Below are 21,913 nucleotides of genomic sequence, written 5' to 3' on the forward strand. Positions count from 1 at the left end.
ACACAAATGAGAAATATTGGTTAAAATCCTTAAGTAATTGGAAAAAAATCCGACCCTGTTTTTGATACCTTTTCAAGTCTTCATTTAATGTATTTTCATTCTGCAACCACCCCTTATTTTTTTTAATTTGGTGGAGTCTGCCATTCATGGGATATGGATTCACAGAAAAAAATTGGCAAAATGTAATTCAGTTTTAGCTTTTTAATGATACATTATTGGAATCGGCCTCACCGTTTACTGTCCACTCTGCCACAGCCGTATCAGAGCTGCATTAAGGACCTGCTAATGCAAAGCCAACATTTCCAACTGCTGCTTCATTTTAAACGTATTTAATGTGCAAAACATGGGGCAGCTTTTATTTTGAAGCAGTCTCAGGAAACTGCCATGCATTTGTCACCAAGGTTAGCACTGGCCGCAACTGTTCATCAAAAATGTGTCCACAAAACTGTACTGTCATTTTGGGCATTTTTGGTCAGCGGATCCGTTTAGATTTTGCAGGGAGAAATGGAACAAGGAGCAGCCAATGAGCTGTTGCACACGCCCAACTCCTCAGCAAGGTGACCAACGTGCATGGCATGAAATCAGATTAGGACTGCAATTATTTCAACTGACTTTTGATAAATCAGTAAGGATTACAACTTATGGTGGACTACGTACACACTTAATATTGTTAATTAGAAAGACAATATTACAATACTGATTTATACAATTTGTCCTCACCGTTCTGGTTGAACATTCTACAGCTTTTTAATGTGGTTTCATAGCCGACCACCAACTCCTCTATTATTGCCACCTGCAACGAGAAAGAGGACAGAATACATTACCTCACCTGCAGTAGGATATACACAATAAGTTAAATCTAGAACACTTTGCCTCAGATTGACCTCTCTCCCATCAGCGCATTATGTAAGCAGGTTTAAAAGGGAGAAAAAAAAAGAAAAGTGTCATTGTGATTTAGAGCAGTCATCTGGCATATCCAGCAGCAGTACGCTCACCTTTTCTTTGTTGTTGTACAGTGATTTAAGGGTGGTGAAGACGGGCGGACAGCCTTTGCTGAAGTTCAACCGCAGATACCTGTCCAGACACTCTCTGAACTTCTCTCCTGCAGGGCAATGCGGTGAGAAGGAGAAGATCAGAAAACTTTACTCCACTTCTATTGAACAGGTAACTTCAAATAAGGTGGAGTAGAAACTGGCAAACCAAATTGCATGCATACAATCAAACAACTGAGGCTGAAGACAGCTACTGGCTTGTTCACTTATTCCTATGACACACATGGACATTTTAACTAAAGTCATTGTTTTAGTTGAAAGGAGACGATTTATTGGCCACACCAGAGAGGAAGTTGAGGGGCAGCCGGCGAGGAACCAGTCCTTTGGGAAACTTCTCCCAGGCGTCTTCATAGATCTTTTGTCTCTCTTCTACACAGCCTGAAGAAAGAAAGACAATAAAAAAAAAACATAACAATTCAGTAGGGCTGACAATTGTAGATTGTACAGTGAATGTGGATATTTAAGAGTCAGTGAAGATGATGCTGGTGTTTCTAACGCATCATACTTGGCTTTAGGGCATTTTCCAAGCCACGGTAGTAGGACCAGTTCTCGGGGTTCCTCTCTTGAAGATGGCGGTAGACTTCTGTTGCCTCATCCAGACGCTCCAACTTCAACAGTATCTCTCCTATAGAAACACGAGAGAAGAGCTTAGGTGTCAAAGCAGATAGAAAGAGCCAAATTCAACTGACGACAAAGAAATTGATGTGCTAATGCTTCCCATAAAATAGGATGCCATTTGGCCTGATGGTGGCGCTATGCCATAAGTCCAAAACTTTGAAAGGCCAAGCTTCTTAAACGGTGAGTCTGACTAACTTGAAATTTCTCACACAAGTCCTGCTCAATATGCTCTATAGTAAAACTTCTTGGACCATAAGCATCCACCACAACAGTTTTTTTTCTAATTTGCATAATGTGAAACTTAAATGAATACACTTGTCAATTTTGATTCTGTCAACACCAAAATTGGTATGCAGCATAGCGGGACTGAGCTACACATTTTTACTATAAATGAGCAAGATTGATGAAAAAATATGGGCGCCATCAATCAAAGAACTTTTAACGTTAAGGGAGGGCTAAGCAGGGAATTGTCCATAACTAAAGTTCTTCTTGACCAGTCCTGCTTAAACCTGATGGAGACGTCTGGCACAAAGACCTGAACGTACATACCAATTTACGTTGAAATACGATAAAGGGGGCAAAATGGCCTGACTTACTCAATTGCTGCATCCAATGTATTGTTGAAAGAGGTGTGCTCTTGGCCTCACCCTATTTTCTGCAGAATTAAACCGGCTGAAACATCTTTACTCCGATTTGTAAAGCCCAAAATCCGCTCAATGTTGCTTGAGGCTTTGATTTTGGCGATTGGGCTGCTTCCTTGGCCGAGAAAGGGTTTGAAACCGGGAATTGCCACTTGCAGTTTTATTCATTATCATTATTTGGGGTCACCTCATACACTGCAGCCTGGATTCACTACTGACGCTGGGTTGAATGCACATTGTTAGGTCTGTGTTATATAAATGTCTCGTTTTTTTATTTTATTTTTTAAATTACTGACAGCAAAATGTTACCATTCGTGTTTTCGCAACACCAGCGGTATGATGTGTGATAATCTTGCCTTATGTTCCTAACCCAGAGATGCTCTGACTTGGAGCTGCTCTAGCCGGCAAATGTGTTAATCTTTGCCCGTCTGCGGCACAGTAGCCTTCAGAGTGTTGACATTGACAGAGAAACAATGGAGCACAGTGACTCACCTCGTGTCTCCTCCACAGCCAGTTTGTCACAGATCTGTTTCTCATAGTTTGACAGATGCTCCAAGGCCTCCTTGTACAGGCCTGCTTCCCTCAGCACCTGGTTCTGGTACAGCAGTAGCTCGCTGTATTCGTAGTCCACTTTGTCTGGAGACGTCTGGACAAACAGACGGGGACGGGGGTGAAGTCAACATTTTCTACAAGCAACAGTGAAAACCTACTGGAGCTGCTGGGTGGACTTCTGCATCTATGCTGTTCAGGAAACTGCATCATTCTTCGTGTATTGGCGCAGTTGCCTAGTCACACGAGCTGGTTGTATTACATCGATGGCACAAAGACAGGAAGCAGATCAGTCTTATCAGGAGCCAGCCACAGAGAGTGAGCTCTATTGTAGTTGTTACTGATGCAGAGACAACACCCATGTTTACAACATTTTAAAAGGAAGAACTGGAAAAAAAGAAGCTTAAAAGTGCACGCTGTAACTCATATACATCAATGAGCTGGTCAAACATGTACGACATGACAAGAAACGGGAGTAATCCCGTTACTCATCTTAGACTGCAGTGTGCGGCATCTGAGATACACAAAACACTTCATACGCATGGCTCTTCGTTGCCTCAGTTCTAATCATAATTCCATACCTCACCTCATGTATGAAGGATGCCAGCGACAGACTTTATATGAAGAGAACTGCTGAGCAGCCATTGAGACTAACCTGTTGTGTTTTCCTGAACTCCTCAATGATCTTTGCAGCCATCTCATAGTCTTCCAGGAGATGATAGGCAATGGCGTAGCCGATCCAGGAGGCCCGCTGCGCTGGCCGCAGCTGCAACAGCTGGTACCGTGTCTCCTACAGAACAAAAATATGCCAACGCGGGTTTATTTAGCTGGGCTTACCATCAGAACCAAAGGAGTGGCAAAAGAATCAACATATGTTCGCTGTATGATGACTCTCTTGTGTGGCCCAAAGGATTCGTAATGCGATGTGTAGCTGGAGAGATAAAGTACGAGGAAAAGAGGCGGTACAAAGCGGAGAAGATACAATTTGCCAATTCATGGTATTAATAGTAATAAATTGAATTCACATAGCCCTTTTCACAAACTAAAGCTGCTTGAGTTTGTGAAAAGCGCCCATAATGTCACCAGGTTTTTACTAGCTGGTTAAGGGACATCTAAAAATCACTTTCTCTCGCTCTCATCCATTTTTTTAATTTATTCCACCAGACTTTTCATCACACCTCTCACTAAGTAAGCATCTAAATCCCGCCTGTGTCCCGCGAGAGCCGTTCTACATTGTGAAGCCTGACTGCTGATATGCTCTGTCCCCTCCAAACCAGTGCCATGCGGTGCCCTGGACAAGGCAGAGTGACAGAAGGAAGAGTGTATTGCAGAAAAGTTCTTTACTCGCAAATTATGTAGGTCAGTTTTATTCTTGTATTACAAAGAAAAGTAACCATATGCTTCTCACAGCTGGTCGTGGACTCTAAGGCATGCCGACATCTCACACTAACTCTGACATCTCTCCATGTATAGTGCATGTATAGGTCCTGAGCATGTGTGTGTATTTCAGGCCTGTGTGTGAGTACTAACAAAAAGTGTGTACACAGAGTGTAGTGCAGTAATTTCCCCACTGGGGACTAATAAACAAATTATCTTATCTTATCTATCTATCTTTCACGGCTGGACTTGTGCCCTAACCCTAAGTTCGGGCAAGATGACTGAAAATGGCTTTTCATTATGATAATCCAACATTTCTCTCAGAATAATTATTTACCAGGATAGAAACCATGCACTTATAGTTCCCCTGTCAGTGCTCACCCTGTAGCCCTCCAGGTCTCTCATCTGGATCTGCAGCAGGGACAGGTCTCGGAGGATCTGCAGGTTGTCCTTGTCCCACTTCAGAGCGTTCGGTAACACTTGATGGCCTGTCGTACTTCTTATCCGAGCGTGCAGTAGGCCGTATACGTGCCAGCGGGAGGCACATGGAGTCAAGGATCCATCTCCACTTAATCTGATGTTATCAAACTACTATCAAAAGGTATACAGTGGTACACACGTGTTGGTGGTTAGGGGGGGGGGGGGGGGGGGGGGGGGGGGGGGTTCACTGTTGCCAATAAGCTCTCCGGATAGGGAGACTACTGATTTGACTGATCCATGTACCAATCACTTATCCATGTATCAATCACTTGAATGTTGGTTCTGTAACATGTTTTTCTTAAATATTACCTTCTTGAAGAAGTAACATTCTGCTGACAATTTCAAAACTGGTGGTGGTGGTGGTGGGGGGGGGGAATAAGCAGAAAAACATGATAAAATAAACTGCTCGAGCCAGTGATTAACATTAGCAGCACACACCCATGACTGTGGGTGTACACCTGAACACGTGTTTAAGAACAGTCACTGCTGACTTGGTTTTGAATACATACAAAAGAAACTCATTACCCACATTTTCATTCATCAATTCATTCTTTAGTCTATAAAGAGGTCAGAAAATAATGAAAAATTTCCACAACAATTCCCTAGAGCCCCAATTGATCAAATAAATGATCAAAATCACCAACTATAAATAAAAATGGTGATTTTCTGTTAAAACCCTGCTCTCTGTATATCAGCATCTATCCCTTAAAGTATACACTACTTAAATAAGACATTTTTGCCACAGGTTCGTAAGAGAAGACATGACTGGTGAAGCTGAAAAAAGATAACAGTATGTTGTCTGCTCAGAGATATGTTAATTTAGGCTTAGTCTGCACAGCACTTCTGCTGAAAATGTGCACAGATACACAGCAGCTAAAAAAAGGTTTTAAATCAAGGCTCTTGCACCATTTTTAAAGTTTAAAATTAAATTATTTTAATGGTTTTCACACTTTGCTCTGCTTTGAATCCACTGATGGGTTTGTAAACTTGGAATGTTTCCTGATTCGGTTTTGCTTCACATGGAGAAAAATCCAAGCGTGCCAAAATGCATCACTACCAGCGCTTATTGGTCAGATGTGTCTGGGGCGGGAGCAAGAAACTAAATACAGGAAGAAGGTCCTGTGTTCTGGATCAAACCATCTCATTTCATTTTAAAATAAAATTCAGACATTGTTTCAACGTTGATACGTCTGCTCACTGAGACATCGCTCTGCTCTGCCGGTGTCCGTCTCCAACTTTAGCTGCGGCTGGTTTGACCACGGAAATGCGAGCCTGAACAGAGTCTATGTCTGTGAGAGAAGCATTGCATGCATCTACAGTTAGCATGTTCCGCTGCATCACAGATTGCCAGAGCCTAGTGCGATTGCTGCATTCATACCTGCCCAAACCATCCGCACCAAGGGGGAAGACCAACTCTCGCGCGACTTAAGCCAACTAAATGAGTCAGGTGTGTTTGCGTCAAGAATTGTTAAGGCACGGCGAGAACAATAAAGTGACGACAGCTTAACCCAGAGCATGTCTCCTTCACTAACACACAAATGATGTGTGCCGTGACATGAATAAGGATACAGACGTGGCTCCTGAGGTCGTTGCGCAGGCCTCTTCTCACCAGGTCGTAGGCCTCCTCCTTCTTCCCCAGACAGTTCAGGGTCAATCCCTTCATCGCTAGGGTCTCTGTGGGGAGACAACACAGGTACAGCAGACGGTAAGAAATAAAGTATGTATTGCCCATTGCCAGCACAACCTTTTCATCCATCTTTCCATCCGTACGTCTGCTGCTTACCTCCGTGCTCCGCAAATTTGGGGTTGGATAGAATTTGTTTGCAGAACTTGAGCCCATTTCTGTACTGCTTGTGTTCGTAACATCGCTGTGAAAGGAAGGAGAGAAAAGTCACACAAGGTTCCCCCACACATTTTCACGGACAAAATTTCAGAAATTTCCATGACTTGTAAATAGGACCCATACGATATAACAAAAACAGAACTATGTTGAATTATTGTATGAAAATAAACAGCAACCTTTTCAAATCTCTTATAATGGGCTGTGTTTACACTCACATGCACAGTCAATACATTGTCTTTTATTTTTTTAATTGCTTTACAAGCACATGTGGGAAAAACAGAACCAATTGTACTATCCGTGTATTCTTAATAGTTTATATAACTCATTTCTGGATGCAAGACTGAAAATGAATTAGGCAACATAGGTACATGTAACCTAAAAACTACATACCTATTGCTTAGTTGAAGAGTAGGTAGAATTTCAGTCAAAACAGTTTCTTTGGTTGAATACAGCCCTAACAAATCCATGGCTTTTCAAACATTTTCAGGGATTTTACCAAGTCTGTGACTTTACCAAGATCTTGAAATTCCATGACTTTTTCATGGAATTTCCATGACCGCAGCTAACATGATGTTACACTCATCCTGAAGTTCCCAGCCTTGTCCCGACTCATAACAACTTGCTCAACTTAGCAAGAAGGAAAACTATAAGGATGACTTGTCGTCAACTTGTGTCGTCGTTTCATTTTTTTGTGATCCATACTGATGAACTACAAGCTGGTGGAGCAATATGTCAACAACAGCTTGACCTGTATGTTACCTGTAACCATGCCAAGCAAGTAGCAACTATAATACTTCTAATTTACACATATAAGCATAATTATCTTTAGAGAAGAAAGCAGGCAACTTCGCTGTCCCTTTTAAAATCCTTGCTCCTATATGAGCTCTTTCCATCATGGAAAAGCCACTCCAATATTAACTTTGGTCTTGTTGCTTTGCCTGTCGCTTTGCCTGTCGCGTTGTCGTTTTCAGTCTATTTTTAACTTCCTTAGCGACTCCGTTACATGTCCTAGAGAATAGGTGTGATGCGCCAGCTGCAACCGGCTTTCAAATCTGCCGGCAGTTGCGGAGTTATCTTCTCCTCCTCCCTGGCATTCGTCACACTGCCGCTGAGTGTAAAAGCGTCAAACGCACGAGGTATGTCTTTGGTTAATGTATTTTAGAGATGGAGGTGCGACACGGCTTGAATGATTCTGAATGGTAGATTCTATGTGTACGAGAATACTTTGATTAGTTGGTGTAGTGATTACACATGAATAAGCACATATTTCTGAAAGAAAATTTGTTGCTAAAAATCAACTGAAAAACTTACACAATAGAGCTTTAAAGAGAAGAATGTCTTTAAAAGACAATGTCTGTTACTTTCCGAGTTCTGGCAATAAATTCAGAATGAGTCATTGTTGTTCACCACCAGCAATTATATCACTACAACAGCAGCACAATAATATTCCCCCAAACCATCCATATTAAGATTTATCTATATCAACATATATCTGTCTACTGTCCACAGCTAAGCTTTAATGATGAATTAGACTGAACTTTAAGACACACGTAGTATTACAACAACTTCAAGAAATTACCTCTTTTTTTGCCCTAAAGTTATATTTAGTAAGCAGTGGCCCATTCAACAGTACACCTCTCTTTTTAAGCTGATCCTGTATGTGTGTGTCTGTGTGACGAAGAGTTAAGCTGGCAGATGGCATTTTGTTGTCCTACTGTTGACTTCAGTCATGTTGAAAAAGGATGACGTCAACCTCACATGTGGGTGCCAAGGTAGATTATGAAATTAGAAGTAATTCACTGTTGAACTAAGTGGAGGATTGTACCATCAGCAGGGACTTTGGGCTCAGGACAGAACAAACAGGCTAACGTCCTTAGCCTGTTTGTTGCTGGATGGTGATGCTTTATCTAAATACTGCACTCTAACTGAGCTGCATAAAGGACAATGTGACAGAATCGTACATACTGGCGCAAAACAGTTGCCTATGTGTAAAAAGACCACCTGTTCAAGTTGTAAGGGGCTTTTGGAGAGTAATTGGACACACGTTGAGAGATGTACACACACAGCCAGCCATAGTACTCGCCTCAATGGCACAGCCTCATCACCTTTACACAAACCATCTGACAACAAACTATTACATCAAAACTATTGTTGTTGATATAGAACTAGTGAAAATGTTGGGTTCAAACTCAGTGCTCTCCATTGTCCTGATTCATTCCACAATCAGCATTGGGTCTTTAATAATAACTACTAAATACTGAAAATCCAAACAGAATACTGAGCTCCAGCAAAAAGTTACATTGAGAACCCAATTTGCCTTCAACACAATTTGACATAGGCAACAAGTTACCGGATATAAAGACATACCACGATATTAAAAGTCACAGTTTCAAAACCACTAAAGTTTTCCACTATAGCGTTCCTGCGGCATGAGCCATTTTCCATGATTCATCGCAAACAGAAAGTGGCGGTCAGACATCACGGCTCCTCCCATTCCTGTTGTTGGTGTGAGTGTCTGTGCGTGATGGCTGCAGGAGATGAAACCCCCGACCTCTTCCCGCATATTTGGAAACTTCTCAGGTGCTGAAACTCCCCAAACAGATTCAAGGTAACGTAACGCTGTCTTTGAATGAACGTTTGCAATCAGCTATGAAGGCTAACGTAGCTTGTTTAACAACAGTGAAATTTACTTCAGGCTGCTACTGATGGCTAATGTCAGCTATTTTCCATCCTGATGTAACTTCACTAAGTACCCATTTTCTGCTAAGTTAGTACTTTTACTGTAGTGTTAAAATAAATTGAGCTGGTATCACGTCTGTTGTTTAAGTCTTCCACCATTGTGTACATCTAGTTTTGAGACTGTGTTGTACAGACAGAGCACATTTAACCTCGATAATAATAAATTAACTTTAAATGAATTTTATAAAAAATTGTGATGTATAAAGTTTGGTTGTCTGCGGACACTGAGTGTGGAACAATGTTACCGAGCCTCCTGGACTGGTGAACTGAGACTTTTCCTGCTTGTCAGTCAACCGATCATGATCGATTAAGATTTCATTTCATTGTGCTTTTGTTTGGAAGTCTGTCAAAGCCGGGGCTTTAAGCTGCAGGGCTCACTGGAAGGAGTGCAAATGTTAGATTTATAGAAAACATTTCCCAACGCCACATTCACATCATGTTGGATGTTTGTAAAGCATGGGTCTCAAACCCGCGGCCCGGGGGGGCCAATTGCGGCCCGCCGGATGATATTTTGTGGCCCCCTTCTTGACATCAAAGTTAAGTGTTAGTGCGGCCCGCGCGTTCTGAAACTTTTTGTCATTGCGCATGTCACTTATGGGCTATAGTAGTCTCCTGACAGCGGCGTAACCGTTGTCAAGCTAGCTAAGTACCCTTTGCGGCAAATGCCTAAGGTTTGACAATGTGATGTCTGTTGTTGTGAAATGCACCAACCATATCAGATCTAGGGGTTTAGAGCACCGGCAGTTCCGCGCCTTTTTTTTTGAGGAAATAGAGGTTTTTTTTGGAATACTTGATGCGGCCCAGCCAAACCCAGACTCTACTTGCAGCGGCCCCCAAGTAAATTGAGTTTGAGACCCCTGTTGTAAAGCAATGTAAAGCAATGTCATTTTCTATTGTTTGCCTTTACCCACTTAGTCATTATAGCTACATTACTGATGATTATTAATCACAAATCTAATTTCACGCATATATAAAAACGATTTTTTTTAAACGTACTATCCGAACTATAATATCTAGAATCTTCACCCTAGTTTGAATGCTATCAATCCAGAAGAATGTCAGTACGTCAGCCAATCAGGAGACAGGGCCGCCGAGGTGGTGTAGCCAGTTTCACTGATGCAAGTCGCTCCATATATTATATTTTATAATAATAATTTATACGGTTTGATCCCCAGTGGGGACATCACAATTTACACTTTGTTTTCTTAGTAATCACTACACACAGGCTTAAAATACACACACACGCTCAGTACCTATTCATGCACAAATGGAGAGATGTCAGGGTGAGTGGGCTGCCAGCTGGACCAGCAGTGCCCAGGAGGTGAAGTGGAATATCTCTCTCTCTCTCTCTCTCTCTCTCTCTTCAGCTACCAATCCACACTTCGTACTTTGGTCTGTACTGGGACTTGAACCAACGACCCTCCAGTTCCAAACCCAACTCCCTACGGAATGAGCTATTGCCATCATGTCCCATTATGTGGCCAGCCCATCCAACTGGCGATCTCAAGTAACCATGATTGGAGGACTTAGAGATCGCCCAAGCCTACCTGGCACCTACATTGTTCTATACACCCAGTAATATGGCTGGAAGCTATGGAGAAAATCAATTTTTTTACCAAATACCTCGAAATTGATACCGGACAATACTGTAGAATTGACTGTTGGTGCTTCATAAAATATTTACACAATGAGATTAATGGTCATCAGTAATGTGGACATAATAACTAAATGGGTAAAGGCAAATAATACAACAGTCTTAAGTTCAGAAAAAAACACTTTACTGTAATGCAGACTTTAAAAAAAAAAAAGAACACATATACCACATTACGATATCCAAAATCATATCACAATATCGATATATTACCCATCTCTACCCAATACTACTCATAATCCATCTAGACAGTGCCGGTGTTAAATATCAAGTTTTCACCTGACCCGACTCATTCACAGACTGTCAATCACTGAAACCACGCCCCTTTCCAAGCTTACATAACCCCGCCCTTCAAGCCTGTGACAAATTTTCCCCCCCAAACAAAGCAGGCAGAACAAAGAGGAATGATACAAAATCATCCATACATCCAGCCACCCACCATCCCTCATTCACCTGCAACCAGTGGAAACCTTTTCCCTGCACAACAATAAAACCTTGGGATCCTGTGTTTGACTGTGCACACCACATCAGATGTTCAGTGCACCAACACCATCAGCACTTAAGTTTTTTCAGCTGGATAAATCATTTCAACAGGCTGACTCAGTTCCACTCTACTCAACCTGTCCCACAGCATGTTGAGCCTAAAAGAAAAAAACGCTCCCCCTCGGTGTGGGCCTGTTGCTACAGGTACCGCTGCAATGAAAGGAAATACCTGAAAGTCCAAATTAAAGAATTATATCCATTAGTCAAAATAAAATGTTTGTGTCAATGCTCTGTGTGGCACTTTTCACATTCTCCATCAGTCATATTACATTTGAACCCCCCCCCCCCCCCGTCTGCAACACAGTTGTCATTCATTGCTGCAGCTTAGGGAGAAATTAGGAACGCCGAAGTCAAGATTTTTTTGTGTTTGTATATGTTCTTATTTTGATATGGATCCCCCTGGGTCTGAAATAAAGTGTATTAAGCCCTGCAAATTCAAATGCACTACATAAGTGTTCATGTCGAAACAATGCAATAAAGCATTGATGAAAATCCCCATTTTAATGGCAATCAATGGTGCCAGGTCCACATTAGGGGTGCACAATATATCGAATCAGTATCGTTATCGCGATATCACGTTGCTCGATATCATTATCGAAAGTCTCGCGATAATTCTTTTTTTATGCGTCCCGTCCGACACGCAGACGGAGTTCTGAAGGAAAATAAAAATTGAGCGGAAGTGCGTAGGAGGGCGGAGCCAGGCTAGCGTCGCGCCTCCGCTGGAACATAAATCAGTGAAGAAATAGACAGAGACAAAACAAAGCGAAAGAAAAGAAAAGACTTAAAGAAGAGAGAGCGAAGGGAGCAAAAGAAAGAACACAAAAGTAAGAAAATGAGTGTTGCTCAGGGAGAAGACAAAATAACAGGATGAAGAGGAAACTTTAGTGGCCAAAAGTAAAGTTGCGTCCAGAGCATCAGGTGGCTCTAACGCCTGACACGGGAGCAATATAAAAGGCTGCGGAATGCAACAAATAGCAGAGGCTACATGTTTTGGACACCTGTTGCACAATGCTGTTGGTAATTATTAATTATTTTAACTTTCATTAAATGTATAAGGATAGGATTTTTATTAGTGTACACTGACATATTGTATAGATCTCAAAGCTGACACAATCATATATTATTTTATGGACATTGCAATAAACTGAAAATATGACCATTTAAATAAACCTTATTTCTTTTTCATTAGTATTGTTTCTATAACTTGTTTTAATAGATACAAAGTGCTAATACATGTATTCAGGGCTGTAGTACTCGAGTCCAGTGTTGCAAGTCCGCTTATTATAAGCGACTTTGGGCTGTTTTTTTGTAAAGTCGCTTACAAATATGGTAGTCTTGTTCGGTTTTTTTGGGCTTGTCACTAAAGTGTGGTTGCTTATTTGGGCTGTTCCCAGCTTGTTCTTGCCGGTTTGCTCGATCCCGCCCTTTCCACATAAACACTATAGACAGCAGCGTTATTTCCCACCCACTTCCTGCTTCTAATTGGCTCTGACCCAGATGAAACGAGTACCAGCCAATCAGAGGCAGAGCAGGCAGTCTGTTGTTTTCTGGTTAGGAAAATGCGCGAGTAGCGACTAATGGTGAGTGGACGAAGGAGAGTTTTTGGAATAAATGCCCGGGATAAAGTGGGTGAAATACGGGAAGAAGTATAACAAAGAATCGGAGAAAGGAGAAAAGAATGGATTCTACCCGTCCTTAGGAACAACTCAAAATCACTGTGAAAAAGTGTCTATATTTCAAAATCCCATCAGTTTATTAATGTTAAATAATGTTTAAAAACTCCATCCTGTGGTCATTGTCCTAGCTCAGGAGGGGAAATAATAAACTCTAGCTACCGTATGTACAGTTTACCAATCTGTCCACATGGATTGTAAAACCGTGCATTTTTTCTCTTCCAGGATCTTAGGGGGGCTCCGTAGAAAAAGTCGTTTTTGGGCTTGTTTTCACAGGCCTGGTTGCGTATTTGTCTCGCAAGATCTGGCAACACTGCTCGAGTCCGGTCTTGGACTTGAGACCGTTTTTCTATGGACTCGGACTTGTCTCGGACTCGCTAGTATTTGGACTCGGACTTGTCTCGGACTCGGCCACTGGTCTGGCCCAATATGACTTTTGGTCTGGACCGAGTCCAAGTGTCTTTATTATGTTGATGATAATATTGGAGGGAAAGTGAAACACAGTCCAGGTGGGGATATTGTTCGGCTTTTTACAAGTTCAGACAGCTAACGTTAGCTAACGCTACGCCGGTGTTTACTAACGTTAGCGCACCAGCGTTAGCCTAGCTTACTAACGCTAGGTAAATATTACGGCTGCCTTCGGAGTTTCCTATATCTGCGTCCACGTTGTCAACATAAGACCTGTGGCGTTAGTTGGAGCCATCATTGTATCACATGAAATAAGCTTTGCGCCTACGAGATGGGTGGGTTTTTGTTACGTTATAAAAAAGCTAACTGGCTATAGTTAGCCCGTTTGTATGCTAGCGGACATTAGCTAACGTTGCCGAGGTGTGGTGTGTGTGTGTGTGTGTGTGTGTGTGTGTGTGTACGAACATATGTTAAATTACACGCTGTTCATTGTTGTTTAACCAAACTTTGTTTTCTGAAAACACATCTTTCCTATTAACCCACGTCCAAATAACATTTTCTGTTCTATAAACACGCTCATTTATTTATTTTATACTGTACAACCAGTAAAACATGTCCTGTTCTGTAGTAGACATGGTTATTATTTATTTATTCATGTTGTACCAGTCCAATATGACTGTCTGTTGAAATAAACCTTGTGTTGTAAAAATTTGTTTTAATTGTTATTAATCTATTTTTATGCGTTTTCCCATAACTTTTGTAATTTTACATATGTTTAAAAATATCGAAATTAATATCGATATCGCAATATTCATTATCGATATCGCAATATCACATTTTTTTCAATATCGTGCACCCCTAGTCCACATTTAGGTTAGGCTAACAGGACCACAACAGAAAAAATGGACACTTATGAAACTTCAATGCCATGCAGAAATTGGAGACCTGCCAACTTCTAATAATGCATTTGGGCACTCAGTCTGGGAAAGCAAAAATAAATAGGGGTGTGGCCCACTCTCATATCAAATCCCCCACTGCAGAAATGGTAATAACTGTCATTTTATTCTGGGGTTTGTCATTCACACAACAACAATTTCAACAAGACAATGCTTTCAGATCTCTTCTAAACTAACAAGAACTATTGGTCACCTCACTTTTTTGATGGTCAAGTCTTGAACAATGATGTTTATCAGAAAAACCTGACATTATAATCTAATATATGCCGTATAGCTCTTATTGACCAAGCAATTTAACTTAGCATGGTATTCCATGAGACATTTTTCACAATTTGAGTTTATTAATCGATTACTTCTATAATTTAGCGTAACATTAGGGCTGGGATGAAAATCAAATATCACTACCTTGAGAAAAGATGAAAAAAAGTATTTACACAGTGAGATATATGATAAATAATCATCAGAAATGTCGATTAAATGACAAAGTGTGTAAAGGCAAATAAAAACAGCAAGAACAATCTGTTGAGTTCAGAAAATGACCCCGCTTTACTCTAATGCAGCCTTTAAAACCAGGAAAAGACCACAATTAATATATATTACGATTTTACTATATCTGAAATCTAAAGACGATATCTAGTCTCATATCACAATATCAATATAATATCCATGTAATGCCCAGCCCTACTTGACATCAGAAAACCAACTTCAATCCAACACATTAAACAGTGTGGCGCAACAACAGTTCACGGGAAAGCTATAGCCTACCAGCAAAATATAGGCTCTAACTTTTCAAGATCAGGTGCAGGTCTCACAACTCTGGTCTTCCTGCCAGAGGTAGAGTGAATGAATGCCCTCTGCCAATGTGCTGATAACTGATAACTAATACCTCCCAGCAGAGCCCCTGCCTTCTAAACAATAAAAGGTTATCTGAACTGGTCACTGCCAACATGCTGCACACACTTCATGGACAGTATGTAGCTAGAGATTAATGCAGTGTCGAGATGTTTAACAACACACACTGACAACCTATAAGCACATGTTCAACATATATAAACAAATTACACAAGTTCCTAGACAGCTGTAGAGAGGAACTAAAGTTAGAAAACGCTGTGCCTTCATTTAAAACCCTTCCTAAAACTTGCTTTTCCAGGAAGGGTTTTCTTCTTCTTTTTTCCCCAAAAAAATCTGTTTCTCTAATTTCTATTCCACTTGTATTTTTTATTACACACTTTTATCAGGTCTTATGTTCTGTGGTTTCATTAATGATTGTGTGTTAATAATAAACTATCATATCCTGTAACCATTAAAACTTTACCCGCCACTATAAAAATGTGGGCAGATAGCATATAAACAGAGGGGCGACACAAGGATTCAAATCTGAAGGAGGGAGGAAGGGATGGATGGATGGGTGGGTGGGTAGCTAAGTTAGCTAGCTAGCTGCAAGAGCTCAGCAGGCCTGAAGCAGATTTGCTGACACAGTCACATTGGTCCGTCCCTTGCTTCTCGTTTTAACACATGACCTAGCTAATCCAACATAGACCGGTGATGCGAATGTGTGCAGTCCTAGGTCCAGGACTGAGAGATTAAGACTGACAATTACCCAAAGTCTGCTAAACCAAGATATCTAACGCTAGTTGGCTAGCGTTAGCCAATTAGCTGTAGTTAAATGGCCAGGGGCTGAGCTCGCATAGCTGGTAAGCATGGCCATCAAACGTGCAGTTATATTTCGCTAAAACACCTGCTATGCATTCAGTTAACAACAAACAAACGGCATAACAGTTAAGAGGTCGCTAGTTTGATAAGCTAACTAGCTACTACTACTAAAAGCATAGTCTACCGCTAAACGACTTACTGGTTGTTGTGACAGGTGGAGAGGCCTTTCGTAACTAACGTTAGCTTGGTCTGGCTGCTTAAACAAGCGCTAACATGCTTTTAGTGGTTCTGCACTTAAATAACCATGAACTCGTCCGTCAGAATAACAACAGAGTCAAGAACTAGCTACCATTTTGGCTTTACGTTCGGTGACAGCGCATGTCAGGGCCGGGCTAGCTGGCCCATTCAATGGAGCCATTTTGCTAACACACTCAAACTGAAGCTAGCAACCGGAGAGCTACAGACAGTACCACAAATGAATCTATAAACTCGTAAGTTGTCTATATTGACGACACCTGTCGTTATGCAGCTCTTTAACAATTAACTCACCAAAATCCTTTTGAAGAGAGCGTTCTCTTTAGGCGGTAAAGTAACTGTCGGCATTGTTGCAGTTGAGATCAGTTCCCCCCTCGACCTCAGCACATGTAGCTAAAGTTAGCCCGGGTAGTCAAGATGAGTAGAGTTGAGTGATGATGATGGCGGCCCAGGCTTGCTCGCCTGCTTTCTTTAACTGTCTATGGCTTCAGCCGCTCGGCTCCGCTCGATTGCTCCGTCTTCTCTCCTCACTCACTTCCTCGCTCCTCACGTGATGACGGAAGTTTCGACAACTTTCAAAATGGCGGCGGCTGCCAGCTTGCCTTTCTTTTACTGTCTATAACTTAAAACCAAATTTCTGATCAACATTCAATACAAGTATTGTGTTATAGTTGGTATTTTTTTGAATTCAGTGTTTTAAGTGCTGTTTGTTGTCGTTTTTTTGTTTTTGTTTTTGAAATTTTCGTTATCTCATCTTCCTCAATTGACTTGTTGCTAGCTTCTTGACCCTTGTGCGAACATGTCTTGCTGTGTAGCATACATGTGTTCTAACAGACAAGTCCCTTCTACCGGGTTAAGCTTTTTCAGGTAAGTCCGCAGTCTCCATCTGTTTAATGCGATATTATGATTATTTTAACCATCATCATTATGTCAGCCTGACAATTCGCTCATGAGTATTAAAAGTAGCATTATGTGCAGTAGTTGCATAAATTGCTGTAGCTAGACCTACATAAAGCTAACGTAAACGTTAAATATGCTTCAGAGCTGCTCTCTTCCCGCATCAAGAAGTATTTTTCTATTGTCCTACATGCTGTACTGAGTCACACACTAGCCTATAGTGCCCAGTTGAATGCTTTCTACCATTTTTAATACACCACCACAGTCACATTTTATTGTTTTGGTTGGATTAGCTTGTGCATTCTGGGGGGGGGGGCAGTGAGATAATTTTAGGGTAGCATGCAGATTCTTTGAGAAGAAAAATCCCTTCATCCAATTAGTTTAATTTCCATTTTATTCAACATATATAAACTGTTGGCAGTCTGAAAACCATTGATATAGTTTGTGACTTTGAGGATTAATAATTTTCTTGAACATATTTTTTTTCTTGTCAGGTTCCCCATGAAAGACAAAGACAGGCTGCAGCAGTGGATACACAATGTCAAGAGAAAGAGCTGGACACCTAACAAGCATTCTCGCCTCTGCTGCCTTCACTTCACACAGGACTGTTTCATCCATGGGTATGGACGAGTTACCCTTAAACCAGACGCGGTGCCAACCATCTTCTACCCACATTACCATGTGAAGGCCAGGGTGAGGCACACCAGAGTCAGTAAGAACACAACAGTTAGTAAGACTGACTCTGCCAGACGAGCACGTAAACTAAGGAACGTCAGTCATGACCATGATTACATCGGTTGCACTCCCAGTGAACAACAGACAATTGAGATGAGCATAGCCAGAAGCATCCGTAGCCGTTCTGCAGATCATGGTGCATACACGCTGAAAAACACTAACAAGAGGAAGGCGTCGTCTGTTGAAAGTAGCTTGCCTTCTAGCGAGAAAAAACTGAAGAAGCTACAAGAGCAGAGAGTCAGAAGACTGAAACAGAAAGTGAAGTCTCTCTCCTCCGTTGTCACTGATCTGAAAGAGAAGCTCGATTCCACCAAAGATATCAAAAGATGAAGGTAAATCTTGCCGATCAAGTTTTCAATAGCAGCCTGGCAGATGCCCTTGAATTCTGCCACAAGGAGCAACACTGAGTCTCAGTTTCATGGTTCTGAGGAAACCCTCATCACTGCTTCCTCACACACCTCCATCCAAGGCCAGCGATGCTGGAGTAAGGCCCACAGCCTCGCCAAAGACTGATCTCACCTCAGCGAGACTGTTCACCTCGTTCCCCTCCAGGATACGTTACAGGTCTCTGCACCCGGACCAGCAGGTTCAGAGGAGGCCCACAGACACCTGGTTGCCTGTGCCTGATAAGATGAGCCACGACCATGGGGCTGCTTTGACAGGGGCAACAAGGAGGTAGCCATCAACATAAGTAATTAAACCACATGACATTTCTGTCAAAGCATGTCTACTTGAAGTGTCTGCTGTGTGTTTTGATAATAAATATTAAATAATTTGGTTAATAATTATTGCTTTATTGAAACTTGTCATGATTGGTGTACAACCAGTGTCAGCCAAAAACACAAATTAAAAAAAAAAATCCCTATCCCCTCTTTAGCTACATCGGTCGTGGGGAAGAAAACAGAGGCCATGGGGTGGACGTAAATGGCACGGAGAGGAGAAAGTGGGGTGACTATTGAACAGTGTATTGTCTACCAATGTAATGTATTAAACTAAAGACAAAAGGCACACACACAACCCCAAAATAATTTAACATTAAACTGTTTCATGTTTAAAACATGGGGAGAGGTTTAATCCAGCATCATCCCTACTGGATGAAAACTTCAGCTAAATTGTTTAAAAAAAAATATAATCTCATTACCCCTAGTGGATAAATAAATGTAGTTTCTAAGAAACAGTTGTTAAATTTAGTTTGAGGGTGATGCACGAAACCCCCCCGCATCCCCAAGACAAAGGTAGCCATGACACTGGTCACCCATTTACGGGACTTGTCAATTCTCCCCGGAAGGCCCGGTCTCCACCGACGTCTCTGGGTGACGTCAGACAGCACGATGATCAGCTGAGGGACCCGCCGATGGAGATGTACAGATCCTGCTTCTGAGCGATGCTCCCCCTGCATCCCGAGTCGTTCCCGCCACAGTGAATCAGCAGGACATCCGGTGCTGCTCTTCCTCTACTGGACCGGTATGAGAAAGGAAGGAGTCCGTGCCATCTAAGTCCACCCCAGCCAAACCAGTGACCGTCTGGTCCTCTCTTCCCCAAGACGAATGTAACTGCTGCCCACGATCCAAATCACTGGACCTGTTAATCGCATAGAGTAATCACAATCACAGTCCGTACACAAATGTTAACACACACAAGTAACTGGTCCCGGGCCATTGATTTCTCTCTAACAAAACACAAAAAAGTCTGTGGAGATATACAATAAAACACAAATGAATTGCTCTTATCTGTCCATATTCAACTTTAATCTAAATTATACTAGAGCTACATGGCTTACCTTTGTTGTTGTGGTTGGGCATGGTGTAAGCTAACTTGTGCTGCTAAATGGTAGTATTTGAACCTATGAGGAAGACAAATGAGAAGTGCAACCATTAGTTATAGATGTTATTGGGGACATTTGTTATTGTCCATCTGTTATTTAACAGGCCAAACCAGACGCTTTGTCCAATTTACTGAAGAACTTTTTTTATTTGACTGATTCCTCCATTTTTCTTGCGATGTAGATAACAGTTAACGCCATTTTGTGGTTATATTAGGAGTTATACAACATGCATCAATTAACCATGTTAATTCGGTGTCCAGTTAGCATGTTATGTTTAGCAATGCCTAATTTCATTGTACTTAAATTATATTTTTAATATGCGCTCCCACGGCGGTTAAATAAATATGATCGTTTTGACTCACACTAGCTGTTTAGGTTTAATTACTAATGTTAACTAGCATTTTAGTTAGAAATAATTAGCCTGTGCTTATGTTATCTCCTTACATATACCTATTGGGTATGAATTCATATCACAAGTTTGTGAATATCATTTGATATAACGTCTTAATATTGTGCATTAACTTAATATGGCGTACTGGCGTTATATTTTAAAATAAGTAAATGCTATGCAAAATGACAAAATAATTGACCAGAATACTTACCAAAAGTTGCTCCTGCCCCTACGCCGATGGACACCTCTACTCACGCTCTCTGTTTCTCCAAGAATCCGAATGATTGAGATTTTAGTCCATCCATTATGACCATGGATGTTTTATAAAACTAACAGAATATGATCTAGTCTCATAACATAAGATTGTGTTAAGTAAAGTGAAAGATCCCCTCCAGACTTTTTTTTTTTATTTAAATACATGTTTCGGAAAAAGAATTTGTCTAATATAGTTTTTCCACAAAAAAGTGAAATGGCCTTGTAAAAAATCCAGAGAATTTAAGTAGCCTATTGTTCATGTGAAAGGTAGCTCATATTCCCAAATACTGATTGAACTGTGCTAGGCCTTGGAAACAACGTGACGAGTCTTCATTTAGGTGGTATGTCCCTTTAAACAGAGATTTAACGTGAGCACCATAGTGAGCACAGAAAACCTACTTTAGGGCGCCCAGATATCTCAGCTGGTATAGAGGTTTAGTCCTTGATGCAGCGGGCCTGGGTTGGACTCCGACCTGCGGCCCTTTGCTGCATGTCATCCCCCCTCACTCTCCCCTTTCACATCTTCATCTGTCCTGTCAATAAAGGCCTAAAAAAAAAAAATCCCCCAAACATTTGTGGGTGTAGGGGGAGTCTCATATATTAGTACAACCCATTATAAACCAGCAACAAACCCACAGATGACTGTCAGCAGGAGGACACCCACCCAGAACAATCAAGCCTACTGGATTATATTGAGGTTGCATTTTTTGGGCTTTTTCACCTTTAATTTTTGACAGGACAGTTAGGTGAGAAAGGGAGAAGACACACAGGAAATTGTCACTGGTCAGATTCAAACCCAGAACCTCCCAGGACATGTGCGCCTGCTCTACCGCTGAACCAACCCGGCCACTGAGGTTATGTGTTTGCACAAAAGGAAGGCTTGGTAAATGTAGTCTACCATCTCTTCCGTTGTGTACTAGGAGTCACGTTAGGAAGAGGGCTCTTCACAGCAGTGGTGGAATGTGAAAGCTAAGTACATTTACTCAAGTACTGTACTTAAGTACAAACCTGAGGTACTTGTACCACTTTCTACTTCTACTCTACTACATTTCAGAAGGGAAATATTTACTATACTTTTTACTCCACACAGCTTTAGTTACTACAAATTAAGATTTTTTGTACACAAAACACTTGTAGCTTATAAAATATGATGTTTTATTATAAATTGAACTACCCAACAATATCAAGCCTACAGCTGAAATGATTAGCTGATTCAACAGTTTGGATCGTTTCTAACATGGGAGGATTAAGTACTTTTACTTTTAATACTTTAAGTACAGTACATTTTCCTGATGATACAGTGCTTACATACTGTACTTTTACTTAACATTTTCAATGCAGGACTTTTACTTGTAACAGAGTATTTTCACTG

General features: G+C 41.3%; 2 protein-coding genes across 2 annotated transcripts in view; one reads left to right on the forward strand and one right to left on the reverse strand.

Moving 5' to 3' along the window:
• LOC116702999 (N-alpha-acetyltransferase 15, NatA auxiliary subunit) overlaps positions 1–17,000 on the reverse strand; it is a 22,139-nt gene extending 5,139 nt beyond the window's left edge. Inside the window, exons 1-10 of the mRNA XM_032537574.1 lie at positions 16,733–17,000; positions 6,501–6,585; positions 6,287–6,391; positions 4,619–4,773; positions 3,516–3,650; positions 2,804–2,957; positions 1,558–1,677; positions 1,335–1,430; positions 996–1,102; positions 721–793 (exon numbers count right to left, since the gene is read on the reverse strand). Of these exons, the coding sequence (XP_032393465.1) occupies positions 721–793; positions 996–1,102; positions 1,335–1,430; positions 1,558–1,677; positions 2,804–2,957; positions 3,516–3,650; positions 4,619–4,773; positions 6,287–6,391; positions 6,501–6,585; positions 16,733–16,786 (1,084 nt within the window). The 5' untranslated portion in view covers positions 16,787–17,000. The remainder of the gene's footprint in view (positions 1–720; positions 794–995; positions 1,103–1,334; positions 1,431–1,557; positions 1,678–2,803; positions 2,958–3,515; positions 3,651–4,618; positions 4,774–6,286; positions 6,392–6,500; positions 6,586–16,732) is intronic.
• A 1-nt stretch (position 17,001) lies between these two features.
• On the forward strand, positions 17,002–21,042 carry LOC116703012 (THAP domain-containing protein 1). Its single transcript, XM_032537575.1, has 2 exons — positions 17,002–17,305; positions 17,830–21,042. Exons 1-2 carry the CDS (start codon positions 17,238–17,240, stop codon positions 18,398–18,400), a joined length of 639 nt encoding a protein of 212 aa, XP_032393466.1. The 5' UTR covers positions 17,002–17,237; the 3' UTR covers positions 18,401–21,042.
• Positions 21,043–21,913: the final 871 nt, after the last annotated feature.

This window comes from Etheostoma spectabile, chromosome 2 (genome assembly GCF_008692095.1).
Source record: "Etheostoma spectabile isolate EspeVRDwgs_2016 chromosome 2, UIUC_Espe_1.0, whole genome shotgun sequence".
NCBI classification, from domain to species: Eukaryota; Metazoa; Chordata; class Actinopteri; order Perciformes; family Percidae; genus Etheostoma; species Etheostoma spectabile.